At 39.9% G+C, this 11,685-nt stretch overlaps 1 protein-coding gene across 2 annotated transcripts in view; it reads right to left on the bottom strand.

Moving 5' to 3' along the window:
- The window catches only part of LOC139458294 (chitin synthase chs-2-like), an 82,210-nt gene that overhangs the window by 4,247 nt on the left and 66,278 nt on the right, over window positions 1–11,685 (bottom strand). For both annotated transcript variants that reach the window (XM_071239713.1, XM_071239789.1), the window contains exons 22-28: window positions 10,581–11,527; window positions 9,645–9,854; window positions 9,271–9,362; window positions 8,838–8,943; window positions 8,531–8,684; window positions 5,925–6,113; window positions 136–472 (exon numbers count right to left, since the gene is read on the bottom strand). In XM_071239713.1, coding sequence (XP_071095814.1) covers window positions 136–472; window positions 5,925–6,113; window positions 8,531–8,684; window positions 8,838–8,943; window positions 9,271–9,362; window positions 9,645–9,854; window positions 10,581–11,527 — 2,035 coding nt within the window. The remainder of the gene's footprint in view (window positions 1–135; window positions 473–5,924; window positions 6,114–8,530; window positions 8,685–8,837; window positions 8,944–9,270; window positions 9,363–9,644; window positions 9,855–10,580; window positions 11,528–11,685) is intronic.

Below are 11,685 nucleotides of genomic sequence, written 5' to 3'. Positions count from 1 at the left end.
CGGGTTCGATTCCCTACATGGGTACAGTGTGTGAAACCAGTTTTTGGTGTCCCCCGCCGTCATATTTCTGGAATATTGCTAAACGCGGCGATAAACCAAACTCACTCACTCACTCTTACTGCTGCAGCAACCCACCTTGCTCGTACTGAACGTAGTGTCTTGCTTCCGTGGGCTCCGTGGCGTACATCCTCATCACGTTGTCATCCATGAGGGCAGATCCACGGAACAGACTGAAGCACCCGGGACAACACATGACACACCCAAACACGTGTTCAGCCGCCTTCTGGAGCCAGTGACCAACAGCATACTCAAATTGTTGGTACCACACCATGGGGCCGTCGCCAATTGGATGGATGCGACCACAAACAGCAGCAACCTTTTTGTTCTTCTTCATCCGGTCAATGAGCAGGCGGACGGCGTCAGGTCGGAAGTCAACATCACCATCAAGAGTCATTATGAAGACATTTTCCGCCTGGAATGAAAATAAGGGCCATTCGTTTGTAAGCAAGTACGAGGGATACCTGTGACCAAGTATCTAAATTGCATTGATCAGTTTAGTCGTTCCATGACGCCTGGGTTCAAATCTCAAATTCGCCGCTTCATCGTCGGTCTGTCAGACCCATGCCCGTTCTCATTGCATTAACGTAAATAGTAAACGTGAGTCATTTTGACCTTTCTTCCCGCTCTAGCGGACATGTTGTAGTGCACCTGAAATACTTGTTACTGTTTGCTCACCATCTAATAGCATGATGAACAGGACGCCCACAGTTTGTTTAACACCCTAATCAGAATGTTATCGATGTCTTTTTATGTCTTATTAAAATAGAAACAGGATTTCGTACTACATCCTCCTCACCGAAACCTCACAAACAAATAATCCCTTCTCTGTGGCCAAATTGAAAAGAATGATGAGGACTTATAAACTGCGACTGAATGTTCCCAGAACCATAAGCAGATTAACGAGAAACTGATTTTGAAAGGCGTGAAAATAGCATGTGTGTAATGAGTGACTATGGTTTCATGCCGCTTTTAGCAATATTAAAACAATATCATGGCGGGGAACACCAGAAATGGGCTTCACACATTGTACCCATGTCGGGAATCGAACCCGGGTGTTCGGCGTGATGAGCGAACGCTTTAACCACTAGGCGACCCGACCGCCCTTGCATATGTGTATGGGAAAGACGAATGTAACATTAAACAGGTAAGTAGCTAAAATTTGAACTAAAATCGCTGGATGTAAGAGTGGGATAAAAAATCAATGTATTCTCTCATGATGGCTACATGTTCGAATTGTGAAATGATAAACTTATCAAATCGATTTCTCGTATTTCTCCACCGTGAGGTGACAACAATATATAAATTGCATGATCATATCTGGATTACTTGAAAATAAAACGTTAACTATATCAGAAACAAAGTACAGAGGTACTGCTATTCTTCTGTTATATACTAAGGCAATACACGATCTTAGTAAACAAAGGCTTCCTGAAGTTATTACGAAGGAATTCTCTTAACTCAAAGTGCTCGTGAAGATCCGGGGTAGAATAGGTCTTCAGTAACCCATGCTTGCCGTAAAAGGCGACTTTGCTTGTCGTAAGAGGCGACTAACGGGATCAAGTGGTCAGGCTCGCTGACTTGGCTGATGCATGCCATCGATCCCAATTGCGTGGATCGATGCTCATGATGTCAATCACTGGATTGTCTGGCCCAGACTCGATTATTTACAGACCGCCGTCATATAGTTGGAATATTGCTGAGAGCGGCGTTAAACAACAAATAATCAAATAAACAAATCTTAACTCTAAGATATGCCTTGAATCTCATTCACATAAAATCAGCAATATGATCCAGTACAAACGAGTCCTCACACATACCACTCAACATTTGACAAGGATACTGTGTATGTACATTGTTTAAAACTAAACACCAAGGAATCCTTGTCATAGCCCCAATGTTAAAAGAAAACGATTAAGGTGTCCTTTGATTCAAATACCACAAGAGAAGACCTCTGGAATGCGATCCGCATCTAACTGTCAACACTGGATACAGAGATATCCATTATGTTAGTGATCAAATTTGTGCATATTATACAAATAATTACTCTTGACGAGGTCAATATGCGAAAACAATGAACCTCGGACCCCATACCTTCCACCTCAGTGATCAGGCCCTCTGGTCCTTGTTTTCGAATATTGACCTCGCCAAGAGTAATCATTCGTTTTATTGTACCAAAATTCACTTTAAAGTTTATGAAGCCTTTAAAACGCCCTCTGTTTCATTAAAGTAACTGGGGCGGTCTGGTAGCCTTGTGGTTAAAGCCTCCGCTCGTCACGCCGAAGACCCGGGTTGGTTCCCGACATGGGTACAATGTATGAAGCCCATTTCTGGTGTTCCCCGCCGTGATATTGCTGTAATATTGCTAAAAGCGGCGTAAAACCACACCTACTCAGTCACTCATTAAAGTAACTTAGCTGCGAACCGTAAAATGTTAGTGTACCAGACGCCATCTTGTTTTCTAGCAGACGAGTCAATATTCATCACATGGCAGGTCAATACTGATCATGTGACGAGATCAGTGTCAGTCACATGATTTGGGGGTCGACATTGAAATGCATTGTTTCGTCACGTGGTACGGATTACCAACAGAATTGCAAGATATAACAATGAAGGTACAACATTGGAATATAATGAATATCACTATCAAATGTTAATAGTGGTTAATATTATTCCGAAACTATAATTTATTCTTATTCAAATTCAGCAGAATGGCCATATTGCTCTCAGGTTTACACAGCATTCAAATAAACCCTGGCCTTATGCAACAAAATATAAATAGATGCGCACACAAAGTTGCTGCACATGAAGAACCACGTTCATTGTAGTTGTAGAGAAGGATGACAGTGCAGTAATTGCATCAAGAAAAAAGTGGATATTAACGTCTCTTGGGGATTTAATATCAAATTTCAAGATGTGTCATCATTGTTCGTGAAAGCGATAAAGTACGGATAAGACTTTTTTTCTTGTATTCAGGTCTGAATTAGGAGAATGTTTAGAGCTCGGCTCACTTGTCCATCCCTTAAAGGCAAATTTATTTCTTGCTTGAATAGGGAATAGGATTGTAGATCTTTTGATATGTTGTTTGGTGACATATTTGATACATTGTTTGTTAGATTTGAATCTAATGGATATAAATAGTCTGCATCGACTATTCAAGTTATTCGCCGTGACTGCATCCGCACAAAAGAATAACTTCAACGGAGAAAAGTGACGCTAAGGATATTAATTCCTTTCACTGCGTAATGAATACATCATAATTTGAATGTTTTGAAAGGGATACAGAATGCAGTCTGTACATAACTAGTTCAGGACAAGACAAAATAGTGACTGACATGAACATCGAGTTGGGATACGATAACACGCCTCAACCAAGTCATTTGTTTGTTTGTTGTTTGATGCCGCACTCAGCAATATTCCAGCTATATGACGGCGGTCTGTAAAATAATCGAGCCTGGAGCAGACAATCCAGTGATTGACATTATGAGCATCGATCCACACAATTGGGATACGATGACATGCATCAACCAAGTCAGCGAGCCTGACCACCCATCCTGTTAGTCGCCTCTTACGACAGGCATAGTCGCCTTTTATGGCAAGAATGGGTGGTTGAAGACCTATTCTACCCCGGATCTTCACGGGTCTCAACCAAGTCAGCGCGCCTGACCACCCGATCGCCTCTTACGACGTGCATGGGTTGCTGAAGACCAGTTCTAACCCGGATGTTCACGGGTGTTTTTAGGAAATGGATTTATATATTCGTGACAATGGGAAAAATAGAATGATATGAATATTTCAATATAATGAAGCCAGATACTTCTCGAACCAGTCTTCAGCCTCACCCAACCCCAAAGCATGGTCAGTGGTAATGAGCGTTATCGTTCAAGCATGGCGATTTCCAGATGTCACGATTTTTTTACGACCCCTTAAACTTCGTTATGTTGCGAAAACACTGCATATCATATGTCCGTAGCTTTGTGATATCGGTCATTATGTTCAGTTCATTGTACAGGGTATACAACAGCGTCGAGAGCCCACTGCGGAATGTACATATGTCCGTCGTACATAATGCAGTCATAAGCTTTGTTTGAAATGTCCTCAGCAAGTTATTTATCAGAGGTGAACAATGCAAGCATTTGCTCCTGACTTAGCAACTAAGCCCAAGCGTTCTCCTATTCCATGACCTGTAGACATTAGGTAGCAAACAGTGCATGCTTCATAATAACTTGATCACCCTCTAGTCATTATCTTGAAGCGTTCGAGCGATTTTGTCTGCTCTTAACTACACAAACGACATGTACTTATGCCTGCCTCCCCCCAAAGCAATACAAGTGCTTTGAAGTGTTGACAGACTATGAGGGCGTGTCTGGGAACTATGAGGGCGTGTCTGGGACGCCTGAGTGAAAGCTGTATAGGAGTGTACATTTCATTTCATTCCTGTTAACACAGACATGCATTCCTTCTTTACAATGTGCACAGTGTAAACAGATATTGCTGCTGAGTGTCAATAATTTGTTGCACAATAGGTTCCCGGTTATTAGGTGCCTTAATTGCATTTATTTATATTGCAGAACAGGACCTTTTCGTACAGCTGTACTTAAATGACTTGTCTGATATGCCATTGATGACAGTAAGTGTGCATGTATACTTGAACAATTAAACAAAAATACATTGTCATGTTTCCTCAGGATTCAGCCGAGAAACCGGACCTATATCAAGTAGGTAGGGAAGCCATACGTACACACGGTATTGTTATATACTCAGTGGGAGATCCAGGGCCCTGAAATGACTTGCGCGGTTAACACCTAGTGGGTCTGAAATCCACCAATGTATATTACAATATTTTCTTGGAGAATCCAATGTGTCTTGGGGAATCCAATATGAAAATGAAATATATACAACAATGTCCCAGATATCCTTTTATGTACCAGGTGGATTTGTCTGGTAATATCTAAACTCAATATATTTTCGTTTCTCATTTTAAATTGTTTCCATTTTTTGGCTCCACCAGAAACCACATGGAAACTGGACTTTTAAAGTCAGTTAACTCCCTTGCCTCGGGAAGATGCCAGAAACCTGCAGTATCAGTTCTCACAAGATGGGTTTATAACCATAAGTGTTCACCTAAAGATCACCGTGTGATTTCCTTTACCTCGGTAATGCATACAACACTACCCGCGATGATTGATTGGACTAATATTCAAATATACCCTAATACGTTGATGCTGTTGATATTATAGTAGAGTTCGCCTATCATGACTGCGGTGTACGTATAATTTAATACGAAACCCCCAATGAAATTAATAGCCACGCGTCCTAGTGGATCGTGACGTGACGATTGTGAGATTGTGTGCACAGTATGAATGTGTCAAGCAGCGATTTATCGTTGCAACAAAGTAGTTTTGTGCACAATGGATATAGGTACAATATTTGGGTATATATGCAAAATATAAACAAAATAAAATGTAAAAAACTAACTTCGTCACTGTAAGAATTACAAGTTCAACGATTTCAGTAACTAAAAAAACTATTTTTGACACATGTCAATCAAATGTCGCACCCTACGAATATGAGATTTTTGACCGGATAAAGTCATCGACTGAGTGTTTACTCAAGCTTAAGAGATTAACTCTTTAATAAATTTGTTACACACAATTATAATAAATTTGTTACACACAATCATAATAGAGTGGTCAGACTATAGCCACTGTGGCACCTCATAGACCGTTTAATTAGTATACAAATCAAAGTATACAAATCAATCTTGCCGCGATAGTTACAGTGGCGACAGTAAGTGTGAAGTAGTGACGGGTAAAGTTCTTCAACCGTAAGTTATCGGATGTACCCTAATGGAGGAAGCAACGTACCTTACGAACGACTTCGTCTGGGAGGTTGTTGAGCAGCGACGTGAACGGCCGGACACGAAGCGTATTCCTTTTCTTTCGTTCCTTTGCCTGAGCTTTGTTAGAGGTAAGTTTGTCCTTGATCAGGTCTTCTACCGTCCTATATTCCTGTCCCACCAGCTTGTGACCCAGCAGGTAGTAGAGATACATTATCTGGGGGGAGGAGAACGTTACACAGCGTTTTACAGATAAATACATATACTGTGGTGCAAAAGAAAGAATAGCGGGTTTATTTTTACGTAATTGAAAACTGAAATTTGATTATGTCAGTTTAACCATCACTCATTCCTGCAACACTTTGTAAAAAGTAATCTGTGGCTGGATGATATTGTGTAAAATATATTGGTTCAATGAAGACTTGGGTGAGAAATGAATTTGCAACCACATGGCACCAACCATGTTTGAAGTGTAAATTTGCGCCGAAAATTTATTGATTTTCAAAGATCCTAAGATGTGCATCCCATCTGCCTACTATGAACTCATCAAACAATAATCACCTGTTTATTGGCTTCATGCCCCATTGGCTTCTACCTATGTGTTTTCTGTCCATCGTGTTGTGATAGCATAATCCCTTTGTTGTCACACCTACCTATGTTATCCCACTCATGTATGCCCTTGTTGTTACTGTTAATCCTCTACTGTTAATCCTCCACTTGCTATATATATTCTGCACTATGTCCCTCATTGAGTCTTGCTTGACAACGATATAAGGATCTATACCGAAACGTCGCTTTTCACAGTATTAAAGAAGTTGTTATCCATAAAAATTGTGTCTATCTTGTCATCCGCCAACTTCTAAGTAATGCCTATCAAACAAGTTGTGCATCTGCAGTTGTATATTATGCGAATTTAAAAAAAAATAATACCATGTAGAAGTTTTCTTTGAATGCTGACTAAGCGCCAGTAGAGTTATTTAAAAAAATATAATATCGCTATCTTAAGATATTGGTTTCTGATCCTGTTACAGTCAAGGGATGCACGTTGCCCAGCATATTAAATTGAAGCGTTATCAGCTACACAACGTATTCACATCATAAAACGGTAAATAATATCAATAACTGCCCATAATAATATTTTCAAATGACGAGTGATCATAGTGGTTGCTCAAGATTAATTGTTCCTGGTTAAACGATACACTACAGGTAACGGATGACCAACAATCAGGCATGTTAGCATAAAATATCTTGCTCTTCAAGTTTATCGTTTAATGTTCAAAAGCGCTACTACTTCAGGTCACCTGCCAATAACTGCATATGCCTGTAACAACCCTCTGTTGTATTTCTATGAACTAATTGCTTACTAGACGATATACTTTGTATTCATCTTGAGAAGTTAAATAATTATGAGATTTAATGTATTATGCATTTGGGAAACCATATCAAAACCCTACTAATTCATATTTAAAGACACAATGAATCGAATATTACATAAGAAATTCGGAAATATTATCTTGACACATCACTCACCAATTCTATCAAGGTAATAATATTTGTCTTTACATCCACCATATTTTTTTGGATTTTCAGTGATCCAGTCATAATTTTCACGGCTATTTTGTCTTATACTCCTATTGGCATTCTCTGTCGTTGGAACTATTTTGTCTTATACTCCTAATGGCATTCTCTGTCGTTGGTGCTATTTTGTCTTATACTCCTAATGGCATTCTCTGTTGTTGGTGCTATTTTGTCTTATACTCCTAATGGCATTCTCTGTTGTTGGTGCTATTTTGTCTTATACTCCTAATGGCATTCTCTGTTGTTGGTGCTATTTTGTCTTATACTCCTAATGGCATTCTCTGTTGTTGGTGCTATTTTGTCTTATCCTCCTAATGGCATTCTCTGTTGTTGGTGCTATTTTGTCGTTTACCCCTACTAAGATTCTCTGTTGTTGGTGCTATTTTGTCTTATACTCCTAATGATATTCTCTGTTGTTGGTGCTATTTTGTCGTTTACCCCTACTAAGATTCTCTGTTGTTGGTGCTATTTTGTCTTATACTCCTAATGATATTCTCTGTTGTTGGTGCTATTTTGTCTTTTACCCCTACTACGATTCTCTCTCGTTGGTGCTATTTTGTCGTTTACCCCTACTACGATTCTCTGTTGTTGGTGCTATTTTGTCTTTTACCCCTACTACGATTCTCTCTCGTTGGTGCTATTTTGTCTTATACTCCTAATGGCATTCTCTGTTGTTGGTGCTATTTTGACTTATACTCCTAATACAATTCTCTGTTGTTGGTGCTATTTTGTTTTTTACTCCTAATAATATTCTCTGTCGTTGGTGCTATTTTGTCTTTTACTCCTAATGATATTCTCTGTTGTTGGTGCTATTTTGTCTTTTACTCCTAATAGAATTTTCTCTCGTTGGTGGTATTTTGTCTTTTACTCCTAATAAAATTCTCTCTCGTTGGTGCTATTTTGTCTTTTACTCCTAATAATATTCCCTAGCGTTGGTGCTATTTTATCTTTTACTCCTAAGGATATTCTCTGTCGTTTGTGCTATTTTGTCTTTTACACCTAAGGATATTCTCTGTCGTTTTATATGTAATCGAATTTTAGATTTCGTTTGCTTACCTGTGACCATCTCTTTTTGTGTCGTATCTTCTCCTTGTCCTTCATATGAACATGGAACAACGTTCCCCCGGGCATCTCGAGGGTCAGGCGTCCGCCGTACGGGGTAATGATCTTGTCAAAGGGGTTCAGTTCCATCCGCCCTTTGGCCACAGACCTGAAAGGGTGACATGTGAAATGCACTGACAGTTTGTAAATTGTTTTCTAAGCTGATAGTTCTTTGTAAATTTCTCTCAACTCTAGATCCCGATTGTGGAGAGGAACACTGTATGTCCAGTATTGTCCACTATTGGTCAGTATTAACACTTACGTGGCTGCTTGGGGAAGAATGTCTAGCAGTTGTTGCACATAGGAGTTGACCACACGCTGTTTGCTTTCCGGATGCGTCATGAATGCGTCATCAAAGATGATATGAACTGCAATTACAATACCAGGCTCCTAACTCTGATGACATATACAGTTACACCTCTTTGTTAAAGACAAATTTGTTACCAAAACAAAAAGGTCGATGTTCGAATATAATACCATAACATTTCTTTTAAAAGAATTGTCGTTCCTGAGAAATAAAGAAAAAATCCATATTTCAAATTTATTTTTACCAACTTTGAAATGCTTATCACTGAAATTATGGACGTAAATATGAAACGAATTATAATTTAACTCGGTCGGTTGTATGTGAGACGAGTCTGTATCCACCTGAAGCACACAATGACTTGTCCAACATAAGGGGTTCTCCTACTCACTCTCTGCATCGTAGTTATCTTTCAGCATGGAGTTATTATCCGCAGCGAATTTCTTAGCGGCTATCTTTCTGGCGCAGTTGTCAAAATCTAGTCTGTGAAGGAAGAAGGTATATTTGTCAATACACATTTGCGAAAGCTATTTCCCGCAAAATAAAATACTGAGATTAATTTCTTTTCAATTTGGGAGTTTTTGATATTCGGAGGAAAAAAGAAAACTTTTTTGGAAGAGGCTGTTTTGAATAAAAAGTGTTTAGGCTCATGGCTTTATCAAGGCCTCGTGGCTTTAATCAAGGGCTACTGTTATGTAATTAATTATACACATGCTTGTGAATATTTACAAACTTAACGACGCTAGGAAGGTCACAACGACTTACCTGAAGAGCGACTTGAGGAGCTGCACCATCTCTTGCCTCGTCTCGTGCCACATCGTGGCGCAGATGTACACCAGGGGGCGCTCGGTCTCCTCCTCCTCCTCCTTCTTCACTTTATGCAGTCTCTCCTTCTTCATCTCGGTGTCCTGCCGTCTCTGCATTGCTAGACTCTGGTAGGGGAACACGGCATCGCGGTGGTTGAAGACGAATAACCTGGAACAATATCCACATGTGGTTACATAATCTCACCCAATTGGTGATTGCTGCGGCAGCTATAAAGTGTTTGAGGTGCAATACAATAATCAGCGGCTGAAGGTAATGAAACATATATATATATATATATACACAAATATATTAAACAAGAAATTAAACGAAATTAATCAAAAGTGCAACTAGTATCACTGTGTCTAAGTCTGGACTCAAGACCTACCCCTTTGAACGCTACAACTGAATGTGGATATTTTTACTATCTTACTGGGGGCGGTCGGGTAGCCTAGTGGTTAAAGCGTTCGCTCGTCACGCCGAAGACCCGGGTTCGATTCCCGACATGGGTACAATGTGTGAAGCCCATTCCTGGTGTCCCCCGCCGTGATATTGCTGGAATATTGCTAAAAGCGGCGTAAAACCATACTCACTCACTCACTACTATCTTACTGTCCCCTCTTTGTTATATTTTCGTACATATGCTGAATTTGCGCAGTGAGCATGCCCCCCAGTGATGTGGATTATTAATAATGTATTATTATAAAAGAAGTTGATTAAGAAATGAATCGATATGTAGATACAATACATATAAAGAACAAATCAAACAATGATATATTTGATAAGTATGTAAGTAGATTTGAATAGATCGATAAAAATCAATTAATTAACCACAGGTATACATAAAAAGCACCTAGGTTAGTTTAAATAATATGTAGTTTCCTTTGAAATACTTACCTATCAAGCTTAGCCATTCGTTCGCAGTCTGGTTGCCAAATGTGGTTGGAAAATATGAGGTACGACATCCACAAGGCGAAACCAACAACATACACAACGTACATATCAGGTTCGAACCTGAACAAGCTTGGGTTGCAGATGTCGGAGTTGGACCAGAACTTGGTCTTGTCATCTGGTATGCAAAGTCCGGCAATCACAGATGCCCCAAGGGGTATGATCGCAAGCGGTAGGGCAAAAGCGAGTTTCTGTACAAGAAGTCTGCAGGCTATACTGGAACTGAAGGTGCATACAAATGTTGACACTATATTGATGTACAGAATGCCAAACCGGGAGAAATGAAGTATGATGTACTTCTCTCGGAACCACATGATACCATAGTCCGTAAACATTTGTTTCAACACCTTGAATACATCAACAGGTTCCGAGATCCACACTTGCGGTAGGACGGTGATCAGCACGATTTGCAGAAGTCCAGAATAAATAAAAGTGGTTTCCCTGACACGGTGAATATTCCTCCGGAATCGTCCCACATGCACGTCTCTATTCCCAAAGGCGAAAACACCGTAAAAGTAATTTTCCCACCATCCTATTGTTGTCAGTGCGGCAAAAGCGAACACTGGCCAAATGTCTGCTAGGGTTCTGGATTTGCCTCCTGGGGCAATGCTGTCTCTAAATACCAACACAGGAATTGCTCCCAATTGAACAAGAAAAGCGAACGTGTAAACTATCAAGATCAACGCAAACTTTACTTGTTTCCTTCTTTTAGTTTTAAGATCATCAATGTGCGCTTTCCCTTTCTGGAAACAGTGAGTCAATATTTTGAAGAATCCGGGAACTTGTAATACTGCCATGCTGAGAATGACCCCCTCAAGGGAAGTCACACTGGGTAATACCCTGTACAGAAACAGAGACCTTCCCACGCACTGGAGGGCATCCACGAAAGAAATCTGTAAAACATGAACATTTATTTCAAAAGATTGTTGGTTACACATCAACAAGTGAAAACAAATGAAGTCTTTATGAAAACAGATACAAATGTCAACGCCATTGAATAGTCAGTCTTATCTGCCGAAACAGATTCCATAGGGCGCAAAACGAAAAACAG

Source organism: Haliotis cracherodii, unplaced genomic scaffold (genome assembly GCF_022045235.1).
Source record: "Haliotis cracherodii isolate W230 unplaced genomic scaffold, xgHalCrac1.p SCAF_1, whole genome shotgun sequence".
Taxonomy (NCBI): domain Eukaryota; kingdom Metazoa; phylum Mollusca; class Gastropoda; order Lepetellida; family Haliotidae; genus Haliotis; species Haliotis cracherodii.
Note: the sequence above shows the minus strand (reverse complement) of the source record. Positions and strands in the feature narration are given on the sequence as shown.